Here is a 21,507-nt window from a genome sequence, read left to right as displayed (position 1 = left end):
CCTCCAGCAGACTCTCCTCCAGCAGACTCTCCTCCAGCGGACTCTCCTCCAGCAGACTCTCCTCCAGCAGACTCTCCTCCAGCAGACTCTCCTCCAGCATACTCTCCTCCAGCGGACTCTCCTCCAGCAGACTCTCCTCCAGCGGACTCTCCTCCAGCAGACTCTCCTCCAGCAGACTCTCCTCCAGCAGACTCTCCTCCAGCGGACTCTCCTCCAGCGGACTCTCCTCCAGCAGACTCTCCTCCAGCAGACACTCCTCCAGCATACTCTCCTCCAGCAGACTCTCCTCCAGCATACTCTCCTCCAGCGGACTCTCCTCCAGCAGACTCTCCTCCAGCGGACTCTCCTCCAGCAGACTCTCCTCCAGCAGACTCTCCTCCAGCAGACTCTCCTCCAGCGGACTCTCCTCCAGCGGACTCTCCTCCAGCAGACTCTCCTCCAGCAGACACTCCTCCAGCATACTCTCCTCCAGCAGACTCTCCTCCAGCAGACTCTCCTCCAGCGGACTCTCCTCCAGCAGACTCTCCTCCAGCAGACTCTCCTCCAGCAGACTCTCCTCCAGCATACTCTCCTCCAGCGGACTCTCCTCCAGCAGACTCTCCTCCAGCAGACACTCCTCCAGCATACTCTCCTCCAGCAGACTCTCCTCCAGCAGACTCTCCTCCAGCGGACTCTCCTCCAGCAGACTCTCCTCCAGCAGACTCTCCTCCAGCAGACTCTCCTCCAGCATACTCTCCTCCAGCGGACTCTCCTCCAGCAGACTCTCCTCCAGCAGACTCTCCTCCAGCAGACTCTCGTCTAGCAGACTCTCCTCCAGCGGACTCTCCTCCAGGGGACTCTCCTCCAGTAGACTCTCCTCCAGCAGACTCTCCTCCAGCGGACTCTCCTCCAGCAGACTCTCCTCCAGCAGACTCTCCTCCAGCAGACTCTCCTCCAGCGGACTCTCCTCCAGTAGACTCTCCTCCAGCAGACTCTCCTCCAGCAGACTCTCCTCCAGCAGACTCTCCTCCAGCAGACTCTCCTCCAGCAGACTCTCCTCCAGCGGACTCTCCTCCAGCAGACTCTCCTCCAGCAGACTCCCCTCCAGCAGACTCTCCTCCAGCAGACTCTCCTCCAGCAGACTCCCCTCCAGCAGACTCTCCTCCAGCAGACTCTCCTCCAGCAGACTCTCCTCCAGCAGACTCTCCTCCAGCAGACTCTCCTCCAGCGGACTCTCCTCCAGCAGACTCTCCTCCAGCAGACTCTCCTCCAGTAGACTCTCCTCCAGCAGACTCTCCTCCAGCAGACTCTCCTCCAGCAGACTCTCCTCCAGCAGACTCTCCTCCAGTAGACTCTCCTCCAGCAGACTCTCCTCCAGCAGACTCTCCTCCAGCAGACTCTCCTCCAGTAGACTCTCCTCCAGCAGACTCTCCTCCAGCGGACTCTCCTCCAGCAGACTCTCCTCCAGCAGACTCTCCTCCAGTAGACTCTCCTCCAGCAGACTCTCCTCCAGCGGACTCTCCTCCAGCAGACTCTCCTCCAGCAGACTCTCCTCCAGTAGACTCTCCTCCAGCAGACTCTCCTCCAGTAGACTCTCCTCCAGCAGACTCTCCTCCAGCAGACTCTCCTCCAGCAGACTGTTGTATAAACGACACGGAAATAGATGTGGGAGATCAATGTTTTCATTTATATATTTTCTTGTATCAGGGAAGGTAGTGAGGAAGGGAAAGGTGGGATGGGTGAGAACGTGGGTGGGATGGGTGAGAACGTGGGTGGGATGGGTGAGAACGTGGGTGGGATGGGTGAGAACGTGGGTGGGATGGGTGAGAACGTGGGTGGGATGGGTGAGAACGTTGGTGGGATGGGTGAGAACGTGGGTGGGATGGGTGAGAACGTGGGTGGGATGGGTGAGAACGTTGGTGGGATGGGTGAGAACGTGGGTGGGATGGGTGAGAACGTGGGTGGGATGGGTGAGAACGTTGGTGGGATGGGTGAGAACGTGGGTGGGATGGGTGAGAACGTTGGTGGGATGGGTGAGAACGTGGGTGGGATGGGTGAGAACGTGGGTGGGATGGGTGAGAACGTTGGTGGGATGGGTGAGAACGTGGGTGGGATGGGTGAGAACGTTGGTGGGATGGGTGAGAACGTGGGTGGGATGGGTGAGAACGTGGGTGGGATGGGTGAGAACGTTGGTGGGATGGGTGAGAACGTGGGTGGGATGGGTGAGAACGTGGGTGGGATGGGTGAGAACGTGGGTGGGATGGGTGAGAACGTGGGTGGGATGGGTGAGAACGTGGGTGGGATGGGTGAGAACGTTGGTGGGATGGGTGTGAGAGTGGGTGGGATGGGTGAGAACGTGGGTGGGATGGGTGAGAACGTGGGTGGGATGGGTGAGAACGTGGGTGGGATGGGTGAGAACGTGGGTGGGATGGGTGAGAACGTGGGTGGGATGGGTGAGAACGTGGGTGGGATGGGTGAGAACGTGGGTGGGATGGGTGAGAACGTGGGTGGGATGGGTGAGAACGTGGGTGGGATGGGTGAGAACGTTGGTGGGATGGGTGAGAACGTGGGTGGGATGGGTGAGAACGTGGGTGGGATGGGTGAGAACGTGGGTGGGATGGGTGAGAACGTGGGTGGGATGGGTGTGAGAGTGGGTGGGATGGGTGAGAACGTGGGTGGGATGGTTGAGAACGTTGGTGGGATGGGTGAGAACGTGGGTGGGATGGGTGTGAGAGTGGGTGGGATGGGTGAGAACGTGGGTGGGATGGGTGTGAGAGTGGGTGGGATGGGTGAGAACGTGGGTGGGATGGATGTGAGAGTGGGTTCTGGGAGGTGACGGCGGGTAGTGTGGGTGAGTGGATGAATGTGTGTGTGTGGGAGGATGCATTGTAAGGGTAAGAGAGTGGTTGGCGTGGGTGTAAGGATGGATGGCGTGGAAGTGTGTGTCTGTGGTTGTTGTTGTTGAGAGAGGGTGGGCGGTGAGGGTGGGTTGTGAGGGTGGGTGGCGAGGGTGGGTGAGAGGGGTGTGTGGTGTGGGTGGGTGAGTGGGATTGGCATGGGTGAGTCTGCGCGGTGCGCAGATATTTAATCTCCTGCTGCTCACTCTTGGCTCGCTGCTCCGGATGAAAAGTTCAATCCCAGGTAATGGTGTTTATTTGTTTTGCTTAGCGCATGTTTGCCAACATCCCGTTCTTTGCTTCCCCCACCCCCCCCCCCCCCTCTCTCTCTCTCTCTCTCTCTTTCTCTCTCTCTCACTGTCTCTCCTCTCTCTGTCGGCGGACTTGATTTCACTCCTTTCTACATGACGAAAGTATATGTTCCAATTACACGTTTGGCGATGGCTGAGCGCCCTGTGTTGTGGCTGCCAACTTCTGCTTCAGGGTGAGTACGACCAGAATTATCGTGAGAGTTATCTACCTTCTCCAAAACTCAGATACATGACGAGTGAGTCAAGCCGTCAGAGGTGAGGGCTCACGATGGCGGCCAACTTGAGCTTTCTGTAAGGTTGACCAAATCCTGCTGTCAAGAATGTAGGAGATGCACCTTAAGGCTGGAGTTAGATTCTCAGCTGCCTTTCTTATTCGCTTCAAAACGTCAGTCTTGCCGTTTCAAAGGTCATTGCTGTGTCAAACTTTATCCCTAAGATGTCAACTTCACCAGTGACTACTAGATTTCTTGCACTGGTTCGTATGACATTCCTAGGTGCTCATCGCTTGTGTTCTCTCTACCACAAATATGACCTGCCATCGCCTTCCTCAGGAAGAAATTCTTCTTTGCTGTGTAAATATTACAGTATTTTCACTAACACAGGCTAGATTTTCAGGGCTGAGTTGTAATTGGCAGTTGAAGTGGGCATTCCGCAACAATGGACTCAAAATACAACACCTGTGGTACTCTGGTACTAATTGAGAATAGTCCTTACTGTCCATTCTTGAAGGAAAGGTAATTCATGCTAATCAACGTAAGATGAATCCCGAGATACCAAGTGTTCTCTACTTTAAATATAACGCAGTGTTCCATAACTGGTCTAAAACCACTACAATGTCCAGCACACCAACAGCTGATATTGTAGTTGTCCAGTGATTAATGCCACTTACTCAAGAGGTTTAATAAAAGAGTAGAAGCAGCACCTTTCCTAAAACCATATTGCCGACCACACAGTAACTGATGATGGTAAAAAAAAATGATCTAATTTGTTTTGAGATGAGTGTGTCAAGAGTTGTTTCAAACGTTAAAAAGATACTGGACCATTAAAAAGGTACTGACCATTGAAGAGATGTTTCCTTTGTAGACTGGAACTACGTTTTTACCATAAATGATCTTGAGTTACAGAGTTGAAAGAGCCGAGTGAGAAGCAAAGCCAGCGTGTCTGCACAGCTACCTGACCAGTCTCGGGATCACCTTATCCTGACCTGGTACTCTTCTAGAGCGATTTAAGGAGTTGGGGGATTTTTTTTCCGGCTTACTAACCACTGAAGACAACTTAGACAGTGGAAAAATGAAGGTGTGGAGGTTGCCGTTCTAAATCAAAGACCTGCATCATTGCAGTGATTTAATTTGCCCGTAGGTCAGTTTCACCCTGATTGTAGGATTGTGTCCTCAGATGAGCCTGCCTGCTGGTCTTTGACCAAGACCCACTACACTTTGGAACCAACACTTCCTGAGGTAAATTGTCTTCTTGTTTCTGATCTCCATTGGCAGATAACCCACACTTGATCTTCTTTCATTTGATGACAAGTTCCTGAGTGAATGTTTCTATTGGGAGCACATGGAAGCCTTTTCTATATATCTTCAGAAATTGGATTTGGCCTCACCTGCAACCAGAAATAGATAGGCAAGATATGGCTGGTCAAAATTCTTGGCCACATAAGCCGTGATTCATGTACTTGTGCTGGAGATCCACCTTGATAGACCAAAATTTTTGATGGTTCCAAAATTGTCCAGATCGAAAACTGATTAAAAGTTCATCAAAATCTTTTCTGAATGAGACACTGGTTGAGGTCTCCCACAATTCTTATAGCAACAATTATTGGGAGAAATGTACCATAATGCCAGAAGTGAGGCCCTGGTCAGTTCAACCACGTGTTGTCGAGCGCCTCCGTCAATCATGCTCTCATTCACAGCTACAGATGGAGGCTCCTCTCTGACATCAGTGGATTCGCAAACAGGTATTGCATAGAAATTATTCAAAGGGAGACGCCTTATGGTGCCTCTGATGAAGAGGTCAACACAGCCTTTAATGAAGATGAATCAACAATCTGACTCATCTATTAAACTCTTCCCTTGGGTTGGACGGTAGAGCGACGGTCTCCCTTCATGCAGGTCGGCGATCAATCCGAGACCGTCCAAGTGGTTGGGCACCATTCCTTCCCCCTGACCCAACCCAAATCCTTATCCTGACCCCTTCCCAATGCTATATAGTCGTGATTTTGGCTGTAGGAGTCTTGAACCGTGGACCCCCCACTCGTGAGGCCGAAGCTCGCTCGACTGAGCTATGATTAGTCTTAATTGGTTCCAAGGGTTGTTATAGCCTGGGGAGGGGGGAGGGGTTTGTAGAGATAAGCTCCCACAACCTGTAAGGTGCCCCTGATGGTGAGCGTCTCAAATAACATCTAACAACCAAGTCCAGCTCCTGGCCAGCACGTGTGGCTTAGCCTCTAGGCCTGGCGGAACTGCCTCTACCAACAGGAGAAGGGGCGAAGGCGGGCCTCTGGTGCTTTGACACCAGATGCATCGGGCAGATGGGACTCGTCAGCCTGGGAAGGCATCTCATCTAGGGAAAGGAAAACACCGAATTCAAACCTCTGCTGTCTTACTGCTAAACCCATTTATGGGAAATGTTTCGGGAGTCAACCCCGAGAAAAAATCAGGAGTCGAAGTGCCTAAGGCAATTTGCAGCTGTTTACAATGTCCGGTAACTCCTGCGATGACAATGGTGCCAAGCGTATCAGCGCCTGCCCTTCCCTTGGACCACATCGGTGGCGTGGAGAGGGTGGATCTGCTGCATGGGCAACAGCTGGTCCTCCATAACTACTGCCCAGGACTGTGCCCTGGAGAGGTTTCTCCAGCATCGCCTTGGCGATGGCTCAACACGGGAAGCAACAGTTACCGGTGATAAGCCTACCACTCAATTGGCATAGAGTAAGGCGCCAGTGGTTGCTTCCGTCGGTGTAGGTAATCATTCGATTTCATAGAACAGTTACCACCCGCCTCAAGCTGGGCAGCCACCAGCTAATAATGTGCTGTTCCACCATGATCCACCTGTGCCACTGGGTGCATGGGCTTAGGCCACAATCTAACAAGCGGATTGTCAATCATGCACCAGGCAAAAGAAAACACACAGAGCCACCCAGCTCTCAAACTGGGCACATGGAATGTCAAGACCATGACACCGGGTCTCTCGGAAGATCTACTGGAAGTGAACGAGGCCCGCAAGACAGCTGTGATCAACAGCGAACTACGCAGGCTCCAGATGGAAGTGGTCATCTTGCAGCAGACACGTCCATCCCTGACCGATAGCATACGGGAGAAGGACTTTACCTTCTTCTGATAGGGCAAACCACCAGAAGAGATAAGGGAGCATGGCGTTGGCTTCGCCGTCAAGAATAGGTTGTTAGGGTCCATAGTACCGCCCACGGAAGGTTCCTCCACCTTCACAAGGTGGAGAAATTCACTGCGGCGCTGGTAAATGCCCTTCCTGTACCACCCAAGTATGACAAGTGAGAGGTGGTCATTCCTAAGGGGAACTATTTTCAACACCACCATGTCCACCTTCAGTAAGAGGCAGAACATGTCAGCAGATTGGTTCGAGGCCAGTGCAGAGGAACTGTTACCCCTCGTAGAGGAAAAGAGACGAGCTCTCTCATCCTAAAAGAACCTGCCCTCAGAAAGGATCCTACAGGCCCTCCGTACTGCCGCAGTAGAGTTCCATAAACTGCAAGGCATTGTGCTAACGATTACTGGCTCTGACTCTGTTCCAGCATCCAGACTGCCGCCACTGTCGGCAACATAAGAGACATGTACGAAGGGATCAAACAGGCAAGAGGCCCTACACAAAACAGGACGGCTCCTCTGAAGTTAGCCACAGGAGAGATCATTAAAGACCGTGATCAACTCTACCGTGATCAACTCAACCGTGATCAACTCTACTCCAGAGAGAACTTGGTCAGTGCAGAGGCCTTGGAAGCAATCAAGTGCCTGCCATTCATGGAAGAATTTGATCTTGAACCAATTGTGGAAGAGGTTGAGAAAGCAGTAGATTCACTTTCCTCAGGAAAGGCCCCAGGAGATAATGGGATTCCACCTGAAGTTCTTAAGTGCGCTCGAAGAACACTTAAAACTGAAATTCATGAACTTCTGTGCCAGTGCTGGAGGGAGGGCTTAGTGCCACAATACATGAGAGATGCAAACATCATCACTCTCTACAAAAATATAGGTGACAGAAGCGATGTAAACAACTATCGTGGCATCTCCCTCCTCAGCGTCGTCGGCAAACTCTTCGCCAGGGTCGTCTTGGTCAGGCTTCAGATTCTCGCTGAAGGAGTGCACCCTGAGTCACAGTGTGGTTTCCGAGCAGAGAGGTCGACCACTGACACAGTGTTCTTCCTGAGACAGCTTCAAGAAAAGTTCAGGTAGCAGAGAAAAGCCCTGAACATCACCTTCATTGACCTCACAAAGGCTTTCGACCTCGTGAGCCGGGATGGACTCTTCAACATCTTGGCCAAAATTGGCTACCCACCCACCCTCCTCAACATAATACAATTGTTCCACAAGAACATGAAGGGCACAGTCGTGTACGACGGCTCAACTTCTGAACCATTCAACATCAATAGTGGTGTTAAACGGGTGCGTTCTTGCTCCAACCCTGTTCGGCATTTTCACGATCCTCCTCAAGCATGCCTTTGGAACTACCACAGAAGGCATCTATCTCCATATAAGTACTGATCGTAAGCTCTGCAATCTATCCAGACTCCGAGCAAAGACGAAAGTACAGATGCGAATCCTCAGGGAGCTCCTCTTTGCTGACGACGCAGCGATCACCACACACACACAGCAGAAGGCCTGAAGCAGCTACTCAACCGCTTTGCTGCAGCATGTTCTGCATTCGGCCTGACAATCAGCTTGAAGAAGACACAGGTGATGGGACAAGATGTCAATGAGCTACCCGGTATAAACAACGCAGACTATGTGCTGGAGACGAACCACGAGTTTGTGTACCTGGGCGCCACAGTCTCAGACACACTTTCCCTGGACACTGAGCTCAACAGGTGTATCAGGAAGGCCGCAACAACACTGGCCAGGCTCACAAAGCGCGTTTGGGAAAATGTCAGACTGACAGTGCACACTAAGGCACAGGACTACATGTCATGTGTGGTGCAGCAGATCCACCCTCTCTACGCCACCGATGTGGTCCAAGGGAAGGGCAGGTGCCGATACGCTTGGCACCATTGTCGTCCCAGGAGTTACCGGAATATAGCTGCAAACAGCTGCACTTCTCTAAGGCTCGGAATCCTGTACCCTGTGCTCTCGCCAGGAGAGACGGTTCAATACCTTCCACGTGTGGAACCTGAGACGCACCCTTGACATCGCGTGGAGAGACCACGTCACGAACAACACAGTGCTTGAGTGAACAGGAGTCCCTTCAATGTTCACTCTCCTGAATCAGAGACGCATGCGGTGACTGGGACATGTCACACACATAGAAGATGGCCGCATACCGAATGACCTCTTGTATGGATAACTGGCATGAGGACTGGGAAAGAGGCCCACTGGAAGACCCCAGCTGCGTCAAATATGCCTGCAAACGCGGCCTCAAGCAGATGAACATCGACATCAACACTTGGGAGGCAGCAGCTGCGGCCTGGAGATGTACAGTGCAGAAGGGACTCCAGCAATTCGAGGATGAACTAAAGAGGCAGGCGGAGGATAATAGACTTCAGAGGAGGTCTCGACCACTGTCAGACGCACCCGCTTCGGCGTTTATCTGCGCTCGCTGCAGTCCAGACTGTCATTCTCGGGTTGGCCTTCACAGCCACAGCAGGCGCTGCATCCAACTAGACACCCAGGACACAAGTCCATAACCTCACGGGATTGACGGATGCCTACTACTACTACAACTACTACTACTATAGTCGTAATGATTTGGCGCATTCCCCTAATACTCAACAACTATTAACCTCTGCTACAGGAACTTATTTTCAATGGCTATCTTGAGGTTATCTTGAGATGATTTCGGGGCTTTAGTGTCCCCGCGGCCCGGTCCTCGACCAGGCCTCCACCCCCAGGAAGCAGCCCGTGACAGCTGACTAACACCCAGGTACCTATTTTACTGCTAGGTAACAGGGGCATAGGGTGAAAGAAACTCTGCCCATTGTTTCTCGCCGGCGCCCGGGATCGAACCCGTGACCACAGGATCACAAGTCCAGCGTACTGTTCGCTCGGCCGACCGGCTGAGCGAGACTGAGGAATGATTCTTGAAAGACAAAATCGACAGCACTGTGACCATTACCAACAGTAAACGAGACACACAGCTTGCATTCACCTCAAGAACAAGATGATCACTGACGTGGTCATCAACAAACTCTCCCGACGGCAAACGAAGCACTTTGGCAGTTATGAATGTTGTCTTTACCAACTCGGGAACTGTCAGCCTAAACGATCCCAATGTATTGGCAAGACACCGACATTCATTTATGTTTCCCTGACAATGCACAAACAACCAGAGCAATCCTGAACAACAACTTAATTTTTTAATTAATGGAAGCGTATTTTAATGGAAAACAGTAGAAAAATATGATTTGTTTACTCACAATCGGCTACACTATTCTGGTCTGTAAAAGTTTCTCAAAATCAATTTGATGGCAACTCTCCTGAAATTATCATCATACCCGGCAACACTACACTGTTCCCAAATCGAAAGTTATGATGCTATTTCTTAACCAACATTTATGTCATCTTGTGATGTAAATATATATTATAACGCCTCTTCAATATATGTAGACTTTAAATCTCTACTAAATCAATTCATGAAAACAATCACTGGCACTAAAATAATTAATATAATATGGCTTTATGTCCGATGTTACTCTTCGCGTAAATTCTGATTATCTCCTTCCTTATATATAACACCTTTCCCAACACCAGGGGGACAATGTGAGGCAATTTAACTACCTTACAGACAGTAGACTGAGATGATCGTAGGCGTGCAACGTAGATCTTCACTGATCCACGACGCTGAGATGAGAGGCCTATACCTCTCCAGAACGAGTAACCGCTTGAGCGCACCTCCGCTCAGCACGACGCTTGGTAGCGAGTGACTCAGATCTCCCGCCATTCTTGCAGGGGCGCCTGACGTCATGCTACGTCACGCCAGGGGCGTGACGCCATTGGTCAACCTGGTCAAGCCCCCGCCGCCGACCAATCCCTCCTCGCCTGACGCAGTACCCAGCATGCTCTGGGGGTTCACCTCAAGCGGGAAAGCTCTCCTCTCTCACGATCTGCACCGCCATATTTGATGATGGACTCGTCTCCTAGCCTCAGCTCAACTAAACTTAAAATCGAAATTTCTTCAAACTGCCAGAACTCGAAAGGGTTAAGATAGGAGAATAAACTAATGAAACTAAATCTCACAACTCTAAACACCAGAAGGAATAAAAGGGATATGATGACAACATACAAGATACTGAGGGAAATAGATATGGTGGACAAAGTTAACCTCTTCAAATTGAGAGAAAGCAGAACAAGATGACATAGATGGAATCTGTACATGCCAATGAGCCGCAGGAACGTAAGAAAATATTTGTACCCTGAACGGGTGGTCATCAAATAGAATGCACTAAAAGAAGAAGTTGCAGAAGCCACCTCCATCCTCATCTCTCATGCCAGATTCAACAGTAAATTTCAATGTCTGAATAGTTGAATTAACTCAACAAGGCTGGTAGGTGGGGCTTAATGAGCTAGATCTCACTCCCCCGTAAGTCACTGATGGGTACAAGGAACTGAACCCAACGCCCGCCTGAGCCTCCCGACACCCTGCTCACTCACACCAGAGAGAGAGAGAGAGAGAGAGAGAGAGAGATGGGGGGGGGGGGGTCTATCCTCTACTTACGTCACTGGACGGACATAGGTAAGACAGTGGGGGCCGGATATAGTCAGTCCAAGACGGTTAAAGCATTACCGAGGCCGGCTGGTGTCGCCTCTCTCACACATCTACCTGCTCCAGCACTAGGACTTTGGCAGCAGCAGATGTTAATGTTAGCTGATCTTAGATCCTGCTCTACAAAAGGAAGAGTCGTTCAGACGTCGCTAAGTACAAACCATTGTCACTGCTTTCAATTGCTGGAAAAAAGTTTACAGACATTAATCTCTCATCAAATGACAGCCTGTTTTTAACCATCATTGATTACTGTGTGGTCGTCAATTTGGTTTTAGGAAAGGTCGTTCTGCTGACCTTTGCTATACCTTTCCAGTAAGTGGCATCAGGCACTGGATAGTTCCAAACTAAATTGAGTTATTGCATTGGGAATTGCAGGAGCCTTTGATCGACTGTGGCACTCTAGACCACCAGCAAACCTTCAAAGACTTCATATTTCAGGCTCCATTCTACTGCTAATAAGAGACAGCCTTCAAGAACGGTCTCTAGGCGTAGCCCTCAATGGGGCAGAGTATGGAAACCATTCAAATGGTGGCAGTGTACCACAGGGCATCGAGCTTGGCCCTGTGTTGTCGAATGTCTACTTACCGATTTACAACTCATCATCCCCAAAGACTAGGCCTATGGTGATGACTGCTCTCTAACCTACACATACGGAGAGAAAAGAAATACCAACTGCTACGAGGCTCATTAATCCCAGACTAGGAGCAACATCATCTCCCTGGGGGAAGGAGGAGGCCGGTCACATGTGTCGTAGAAAAACAAAACACAGGCAATGGTGACAACTAGCCAGCGGGTTTCATGCAAATGAAACAAGCATATTTGACCAGACCACACACTAGAAGGTGAAGGGACGACGACGTTTCGGTCCGTCCTGGACCATTCTCAAGTCGATTGTGAGTCGATGGTCACAATTGACTTGAGAATGGTCCAGGACGGACCGAAACGTCGTCGTCCCCTCACCTTCTAGTGTGTGGTCTGGTCGAAACAAGCATAGCTTACCTATGCTCACCAAGCAACATAGAAATATACAGACATACAGCTCACAACACAGCTCACCAAGCAACATAGTAATAAGTGGGGGAAAACACCAAGGGTTCAGGGACGAAGGTGACATCTTGGGACTGAGGTCTGACTTGTCACCAGCCATAAAAAGTCACGCGCTTAATCTACCACGACAGAAGTCAAGAAAGTAATTGCTTTAAGGCGAATCTCATACCTTCTGGAGAGCGAGGGCTGCAAAGCCATATATGGCACTCACATTCGCTCTCATCTTGAGTACGCACCACTCGCCTGGATGGCCTGAAAGTCGTTTATCACAATTTTGGAGAAGGTGGAGAACCGCGCCAGGATCTCACCTCACATCTTGACCCGTCTTGGAGAGACTGATGACCAGACCAAACACTAGAAGATGGGCAGACGACGACGTTCCGGTCCGTCCTGGACCCATATCAAATCACTTGTGATAATCGTGTCGAGAAGTCGTTCCAAACGACTTGTTTGGACAATTTTGTTTGGACAAGCGACAAGTCGTTCCATTATCAAGTCGATAAGTCGAGTTGCAAATGGTCCAGGACGGAGCAAACCGTGGTCGTCGTCTCATCTTCTGGTGTGTGGTTTGGTCATTACTGCTGCTACCTAGCAGTAAATAGGTACCTGGGAGTTGGTCAGCTGTCACGGGCTGCTTCCTGGGGGTGGAGGCCTGGTCGAGGACCGGGCCGCGGGGACACTAAGCCCTGAAATCATCTCAAGATAACCTCAAAAAGATCATATCTTCAGCCCCGTTATTGTGACTCATCGTCTGATTCTGGAGTGGCTGGTCGACTCATCAGAGCTTCAACATCACAAAGGTGTCAATGAACTTCCTGTCACCTATACAATCAGAATGTTCTCAAGGTTCTTCCATACCTCTCTCAATCTTGTGCACAACCAAAATCCAGCAGTCACAACACAAGACGCTCAGCCACCCAACAGTCTTATGCCGACTGTGTATTTCTCAAGAACATTACTCCGTCAGCGATTAATTATTCCTAAGCTGACTCGTATTTGCAACACGTCTCCTCAGCCTATAGATACACGAGATAACAAGATAACTGACCACACAAATTTAAGGCTTCAGCACACAATTGGACGCTGATTCATCATGTCTCCTACTTAATTTTTACTTAGCAATAAATCTGATCTATTCATAAAAATAAGTTTTTAATGACCCACCAACAATATATTTCAAGGGACAGGCTTTAGATGTAAGATAACAGCTCTTAGATTGCAGTTTCTGCAATCTAAGTTTCAACCTTTACCACAATTATTAATGAAGAATTTAGAAGTCTTAGTCTTTGGAAGAAGTCTTAGTCTTTGGAAGAAGTCTTAGATACTAACTCCTTTGTTTGGTCTCCCAACTAATCTCTAATCCAATGTAATAAGATTCCGTCAATGACACGGGATGCAGTGTTTTCTGATTTGTGATACAAAAAGGTCCTCTTTTATACAAAAAAGTCTTTATACAAAAGTCTTTTTTATACAAAAAATACTTTTTATGCTACAAAAAATGCCTTTTAAGATACAAAAGTCTTTTTGTGATTCAAAAAAGTCCTTTTGTGATACTAAAAGGTCTTTTTTTGTGATACACAAGAGTCATTTGCTGGTATAAAAAAAAGTCCTTCTGTAACAAAAAAGTAATTTTGTGAAAGTTTTTTCATACAAAAAAGTCCAAATTTGTGTGGGTGGAAAAGTCCATAACAACGACTCTTTTATAAACCTATATTTGCCTAGATGTCTTAATGAGTTTCTCAACTACTTCTTCAAGAACCAACTCTGGCTATGCCTATTTTAGTCTCTATGTCGCTCTGAACTTTGGAACACCGGTGGTGGAACCAGTTGTAGGAGATTCTCTTCCTGTCACATGTGACCTATATGTGTTGGTGTCAGTGTTGGAACTACAGGTGTGGGAGAATCTCTCCCTGTCACATGTGACCTATATGTGTTGGTGTCAGTGTTGGAACTACAGGTGTGGGAGAATCTCTCCCTGTCACATGTGACCTATATGTGTTGGTGTCAGTGTTGGAACTACAGGTGTGGGAGAATCTCTCCCTGTCACACGTGACCTATATGTGTTGGTGTCAGTGTTGGAACTACAGGTGTGGGAGAATCTCTCCCTGTCACATGTGACCTATATGTGTTGGTGTCAGTGTTGGAACTACAGATGTGGGAGAATCTCTCCCTGTCACATGTGACCTATATGTGTTGGTGTCAGTGTTGGAACTACAGATGTGGGAGAATCTCTCCCTGTCACATGTGACCTATATGTGTTGGTGTCAGTGTTGGAACTACAGGTGTGGGAGATTCTCTCCCTGTCACATGTGACCCATATGAGTTGTTGTCAGTGTTGGAGCTACAGGTGTGGGAAAATCTCTCCCTGTCACATGTGACCCATATGTGTTTGCTGTCAGTGTTGGAACTACAGGTGTGTTCAGCGCCAGTTTTGAATCATTAATTTTAATATCGCGTCATCTCCCGGTGCATGGCATAGTTTCTCTAAATGTTAGGTCGTCAAGGGTAATTCTCGGCCATTTTCGTTCGGTCAACACGACCGGCGAAGGGCAATGGTCAGAGAGGAGACGAAGAGAAGAGAGATGGAAACGAAAAGTGAGAAAGAGAAACATAAAAAAGGAAAGGAGGAGGAAGAGGTGGAACTACTAATATAATGGAATGGGAGAGGAGGTGAAAGAGAAGATTGAAAGAAAAGTAGGAATTGCAGGAGAACAATAGATAAGATGAAAGATAAGGTGGGTTAGGAGATTGAAAAAAAACAGGTGATAGTGTGAGCAGCAGGTGATAGTGTGGGTAGCAGGTGATAGTGTGGGTAGCAGGTGATAGTGTGGGCAGCAGGTAGTAGTGTGGGCAGCAGGTGATAGTGTGGGCAGTAGGTGATAGTGTGGGCAGCAGGTGATAGTGTGGGGCAGCAAATGATAGTGTGTGGCAGCTGGTGATAGTGTGGGGCAGCAGGTGATAGTGTAGGCAGCAGGTGATAGTGTGTGGCAGCAGGTGATAGTGTGGGCAGCTGGTGATAGTGTGTGGCAGCAGGTGATAGTGTGGGCAACAGGTGATAGTGTGGGCAACAGGTGATAGTGTGGGCAGCAGGTGATAGTGTGGGCAGCAGGTGATAGTGTGGGCAGCAGGTGATAGTGTGGGCAGCAGGTGGTGATAGTGTGGGCTACAGGTGTTGATAGTGTGGGCTACAGGTGTTGATAGTGTGGGCTGCAGGTGATAGTGTGTGGGCAGCAGGTGATAGTGTGTGGGCAGCAGGTGATAGTGTGTGGGCAGCAGGTGATAGTGTGTGGGCAGCAGGTGATAGTGTGTGGGCAGCAGGTGATAGTGTGTGGGTAGCTGGTGATAGTGTGGGCAGCAGATGATAGTGTGGGCAGCAGGTGATAGTGTGTGGGCAGCTGGTGATAGTGTGGCAGCAGGTGATAGTGTGGCAGCAGGTGATAGTGTGGGCAGCAGGTGATAGTATGTCGGCAGCAGGTGATAGTGTTGGCAGTTGGTGATAGTGTGTGACAGCAGGTGATGATGTGGGAAGCAGGTGATATTGTGGGCAGCAGGTGGTAGTGTGTGGCAGCAGGTGATAGTGTGGGTAGCAGCAGGTGATAGTGTGTGGCAGCAGGTGATAGTGTGGGCAGCAGGTGACAGTGTGTGGCAGCAGGTGATAGTGTGGGCAGCAGGTGATAGTGTGTGGCAGCAGGTGATAGTGTGGGGCAGCAGGTGATAGTGTGGGCAGCAGGTAATAATGTGTGGCAGCAGGTGATAGTGTGGGGCAGCAGGTGATAGTGTGGGCAGCAGGTGGTGATAGTGTGGGCAGCAGGTGATAGTGTGGGAAGCAGGTGATAGTGTAGCAGCAGATGATAGTGTGTGGCAGCAGGTGATATTGTGAGCAGCAGGTGATAGTGTGGGCAGCTGTTGATAGTGTGTGGCAGCAGCTGGTGATAGTGTGGGCAGCAGGTGATAGTGTGTGACAGCAGGTGATAGTGTGGGCTGCAGGTGATAGTGTGGGCAGCAGGTGATAGTGTGGGCAGCAGGTGATAATGTGTGACAGCAGGTGATAGTGTGAGCTGCAGGTGATAGTGTGGGCTGCAGGTGATAGTGTGGGCAGCTGTTGATAGTGTGTGGCAGCAGATGATAGTGTGGGCAGCAGGTGATAGTGTGGGCAGCAGGTGATAGTGTGGGCAGCTGTTGATAGTGTGTGGCAGCAGGTGATAGTGTGGGCAGCAGATGATAGTGTTTGGCAGCAGGTGATAGTGTGGGCAACAGGTGATAGTGTGGGCAGCAGGTGGTGATAGTGTGTGGCAGCAGGTGATAGTGTGGGCAGCAGGTGATAGTGTGGGCAGCAGGTGGTGATAGTGTGGGCAGCAGGTGGTGATAGTGTGTGGCAGCAGGTGATAGTGTGGGCAGCAGGTGATAGTGTGGGCAGCAGGTGGTGATAGTGTGGGTAGCAGCAGGTGATAGTGTGGGCAGCAGGTGATAGTGTGTGGCAGCAGGTGATAGTGTGTGGCAGCAGGTGATAGTGTGAGGCAGCAGGTGATAGTGTGGGTAGTAGCAGGTGATAGTGTGGGTAGCAGCAGGTGATAGTGTTGGTAGCAGCAGGTGATAGTGTGTGGCAGCAGGTAATAGTGTGTGCCAGCAGGTGATAGTGTGGGCAGCAGGTGATAGTGTGTGGCAGCAGGTGATAGTGAGGGGAAGCAGGTGGTAGTGTGGGGCAGCAGGTGATAGTGTGGGCAGCAGCTGATGATAGTGTGGGTAGCAGGTGATAGTGTGGGCAGCAGGTGATGGTGTGGGCAGCAGGTGATAGTGTGGGCAGCAGGTGGTGGTGTGTGGCAACAGGTGATAGTGTGGGCAGCAGGTGATAGTGTGGGCAGCAGGTGATAGTGTGGGCAGCAGGTGATAGTGTGGGCAGCAGGTGATTGTGTGGGCAGAAGGTGATAGTGTGGGAGCAGGTGATAGTGTGTGGCAGCAGGTGATAGTGTGGGCAGCAGGTGATAATGTGGGCAGCAGGTGATAGTGTGGGAAGCAGGTGATAGTGTGTGGCAGCAGGTGATAGTGTGGGGCAGCAGGTGACAGTGTGTGACAGCAGGTGATAGTGTGGGCAGCAGGTGATAGTGTGGGAGCAGGTGATAGTGTGTGGCAGCTGGTGATAGTGTGTGGGCAGCAGATGATAGTGTGGGCAGCAGGTGATAGTGTGGGAAGCAGGTGATAGTGTGTGGCAGCAGGTGATAGTGTGGGGCAGCAGATGATAGTGTGGGCAGCAGGTGATAGTGTGGGCAGCAGATGATAGTGTGGGGCAGCAGGTGATAGTGTGGGCAGCAGATGATAGTGTGGGAAGCAGATGATAGTGCGGGCAGCAGGTGATAGTATGGGCAGCAGGTGATAGTGTGGGGGCAGCAGGTGATATTGTGGACAGCAGGTGACAGTGTGGGCAGCAGGTGATAGAGTGGGCAGCAGATGATAGTGGGGGCAGCAGGTGATAGTGTGGGCAGTAGGTGATAGAGTGGGCAGCAGATGATAGTGGGGGCAGCAGGTGATAGTGTGGGCAGCAGGTGATAGTGTGGGGCAGCAGGTGATAGTGGGGGCAGCAGGTGATAGTGTGGGGCAGCAGGTGATAGTGTGGGGCAGCAGGTGATAGTGTGGGGCAGCAGGTGATAGTGTGGGGCAGCAGGTGATAGTGTGGGGCAGCAGGTGATAGTGTGGGCAGCTGCTGATAGTGTGTGGCAGCAGATGATAGTGTGGGCCGCAGGTGATAGTGTGGGCAGCTGTTGATAGTGTGTGGCAGCAGGTGATAGTGTGGGCAGCAGATGATAGTGTGTGGCAGCAGGTGATAGTGTGGGCAGCAGGTGATAGTGTGGGCAGCAGGTGATAGTGTGGGCAGCAGGTGATAGTGTGGGCAGCAGCAGGCGATAGTGTGGGCAGCAGGCGATAGTGTAGGCAGCAGATCATAGTGTGGGCTACAGGTGATAGTGTGTGGCAGCAGGTGATAGTGTGGGCAACAGCAGGTGATAGTGTGTGGCAGCAGGTGATAGTGTGTGGCAGCAGGTGATAGTGTGTGGCAGCAGGTGATAGTGTGGGCAACAGCAGGTGATAGTGTGTGGCAGCAGGTGATAGTGTGTGGCAGCAGGTGATAGTGTGGGCAGCAGCTGGTGATAGTGTGGGCAACAGCAGGTGATAGTGTGTGGCAGCAGGGATAGTGTGTGGCAGCAGGTGATAGTGTGGGCAGCAGCTGGTGATAGTGTGTGGCAGCAGGTGATAGTGTGTGGCAGCAGGTGATAGTGTGTGGCAGCAGGTGATAGTGTGGGCAGCAGGTGATAGTGTGGGCAACAGCAGGTGATAGTGTGTGGCAGCAGGTGATAGTGTGTGGCAGCAGGTGATAGTGTGTGGCAGCAGGTGATAGTGTGGGCAGCAGGTGATAGTGTGGGCAGCAGGTGATAGTGTGGGCACCAGGTGATAGTGTGTGGCAGCAGGTGATAGTGTGGGAAGCAGGTGATAGTGTGGGCAGCAGCTGGTGATAGTGTGGGCAGCAGGTGATAGTGTGGGCAGCAGGTGATAGTGTGGGCAGCAGCTGGTGATAGTGTGGGCAGCAGGTGATAGTGTGGGCTGCAGGTGATAGTGTGGGCAGCAGATGATAGTGTGTGGCAGCAGGTGATAGTGTGGGCAGCAGGTGATAGTGTGGGCAGCAGGTGATAGTGTGGGCAGCAGCAGGCGATAGTGTGGGCAGCAGGCGATAGTATGGGCAGCAGGTGATAGTGTTGGCAGCAGATGATAGTGTGGGCAGCAGATGATAGTGTGGGCTGCAGGTGATAGTGTGGACAGCAGGTGATTGTGTGGGCAGCAGGTGATAGTGTGTGGCAGCAGGTGATAGTGTGGGCAGCAGATGATAGTGTGTGGCAGCAGGTGATAGTGTGGGCAGCAGGTGATAGTGTGGGCAGCAGGTAATAGTGTGGGCATCAGGTGATAGTGTGGGGCAGCAGGTGATAGTGTGGGGCAGCAGGTGATAGTGTGTGGCAGCTGGTGATAGTGTGTGGGCAGCAGATGATAGTGTGGGCAGCAGGTGATAGTGTGGGCAGCAGGTGATAGTGTTTGGCAGCAGGTGATAGTGTGGGGCAGCAGATGATAGTGTGGGAAGCAGGTGATAGTGTGGGCAGCAGATGATAGTGTGGGTAGCAGGTGATAGTGTGGGTAGCAGGTGATAGTGTGGGCAGCAGGTGATAGTGTTTGGCAGCAGGTGATAGTGTGGGGCAGCAGATGATAGTGTGGGCAGCAGGTGATAGTGTGGGCAGCAGGTGATAGTGGGGGCAGCAGGTGATAGTGGGGGCAGCAGGTGATAGTGTGGGCAGCAGCAGGTGATAGTGTGTGGGCAGCAGATGATAGTGTGGGCAGCAGGTGATAGTGTGGGGCAGCAGGAGATAGTGTGTGGCAGCAGGTGATAGTGTGGGAAGCAGGTGATAGTGTGGGCAGCAGCTGGTGATAGTGTGGGCAGCAGGTGATAGTGTGGGCTGCAGGTGATAGTGTGGGCAGCAGATGATAGTGTGTGGCAGCAGGTGATAGTGTGGGCAGCAGGTGATAGTGTGGGCAGCAGGTGATAGTGTGGGCAGCAGCAGGCGATAGTGTGGGCAGCAGGCGATAGTATGGGCAGCAGGTGATAGTGTTGGCAGCAAATGATAGTGTGGGCAGCAGATGATAGTGTGGGCTGCGGGTGATAGTGTGGACAGCAGGTGATAGTGTGGGCAGCAGGTGATAGTGTGTGGCAGCAGGTGATAGTGTGGGCAGCAGATGATAGTGTGGCAGCAGGTGATAGTGTGGGCAGCAGGTGATAGTGTGGGCAGCAGGTAATAGTGTGGGCATCAGGTGATAGTGTGGGGCAGCAGGTGATAGTGTGGGGCAGCAGGTGATAGTGTGTGGCAGCTGGTGATAGGTTGTGGGCAGCAGATGATAGTGTGGGCAGCAGGTGATAGTGTGGGCAGCAGGTGATAGTGTTTGGCAGCAGGTGATAGTGTGGGGCAGCAGATGATAGTGTGGGAAGCAGGTGATAGTGTGGGCAGCAGATGATAGTGTGGGCAGCAGGTGATAGTGTGGGCAGCAGGTGATAGTGTGGGCAGCAGGTGATAGTGTTTGGCAGCAGGTGATAGTGTGGGGCAGCAGATGATAGTGTGGGCAGCAGGTGATAGTGTGGGCAGCAGGTGATAGTGGGGGCAGCAGGTGATAGTGGGGGCAGCAGGTGATAGTGTGGGCAGCAGCAGGTGATAGTGTGTGGGCAGCAGATGATAGTGTGGGCAGCAGGTGATAGTGTGGGGCAGCAGGTGATAGTGTGTGGCAGCAGGTGATAGTGTGGAGCAGCAGGTGATAGTGTGGGGCAGCAGGTGATAGTGTGTGGGCAGCAGCAGGTGATAGTGTGAGGCAGCAGGTGATAGTGTGGGCAGCAGGTGATAGTGTGGGGCAGCAGGTGATAGTGTGGGGCAGCAGGTAATAATGTGGGGCAGCAGGTGATAGTGTGGGGCAGCAGGTGATAGTGTGGGCAGCAGGTGATAGTGTGTGGCAGCAGGAGATAGTGTGGGCAGCAGGTGATAGTGGGGGCAGCAGCAGGTGATAGTGTGAGGCAGCAGGTGATAGTGTGGGCAGCAGGTGATAGTGTGGGGCAGCAGGTGATAGTGTGGGGCAGCAGGTAATAATGTGGGGCAGCAGGTGATAGTGTGGGGCAGCAGGTGATAGTGTGGGCAGCAGGTGATAGTGTGTGGCAGCAGGTGATAGTGTGGGCAGCAGGTGATAGTGGGGGCAGCAGGTGATAGTGGGGGCAGCAGGTGATAGTGTGGGCAGCAGGTGATAGTGGGGGCAGCAGGTGATAGTGGGGCAGCAGGTGATAGTGTGGGGCAGCAGGTGATAGTGTGGGGCAGCAGGAGATAGTGGGGGCAGCAGGTGATAGTGGGGGCAGCAGGTGATAGTGGGGGCAGCAGGTGATAGTGTGGGGCAGCAGGTGATAGTGTGGGCAGCAGCAGATGATAGTGTGGGGCAGCAGGTGATAGTGGGGGCAGCAGGTGATAGTGGGGGCAGCAGGTGATAGTGTGGGGCAGCAGGTGATAGTGTGGGGCAGCAGGTGATAGTGTGGGGCAGCAGGTGATAGTGTTGGGCAGCAGGTGATAGTGTGGGGCAGCAGGTGATAGTTGGGTCTGCAGGTGATAGTGTGGGGCAGCAGGTGATAGTGTGGGGCAGCAGGTGATAGTGGGGGCAGCAGGTGATAGTGTGGGGCAGCAGGTGATAGTGTGGGGCAGCAGGTGATAGTGTGGGGCAGCAGGTGATAGTGTGGGGCAGCAGCAGGTGATAGTGTGGGGCAGCAG

The 21,507-nt window shown here is 51.5% G+C and overlaps 1 protein-coding gene across 1 annotated transcript; it reads left to right on the top strand.

Annotated features, from left to right (window-relative positions):
• On the top strand, positions 1–6,009 carry LOC138371455 (uncharacterized; the record flags this gene model as incomplete). The annotated part of the gene is made up of 2 exons (XM_069336359.1): positions 1–1,644; positions 5,878–6,009. Coding segments are annotated over 2 exons (1,776 nt in total), but the record flags the coding sequence as incomplete, so codon positions are not given.
• Positions 6,010–21,507: the final 15,498 nt, after the last annotated feature.

This window comes from Procambarus clarkii, chromosome 4, assembly GCF_040958095.1.
Source record: "Procambarus clarkii isolate CNS0578487 chromosome 4, FALCON_Pclarkii_2.0, whole genome shotgun sequence".
Classification (NCBI taxonomy): Eukaryota; Metazoa; Arthropoda; class Malacostraca; order Decapoda; family Cambaridae; genus Procambarus; species Procambarus clarkii.
Note: the sequence above shows the minus strand (reverse complement) of the source record. Positions and strands in the feature narration are given on the sequence as shown.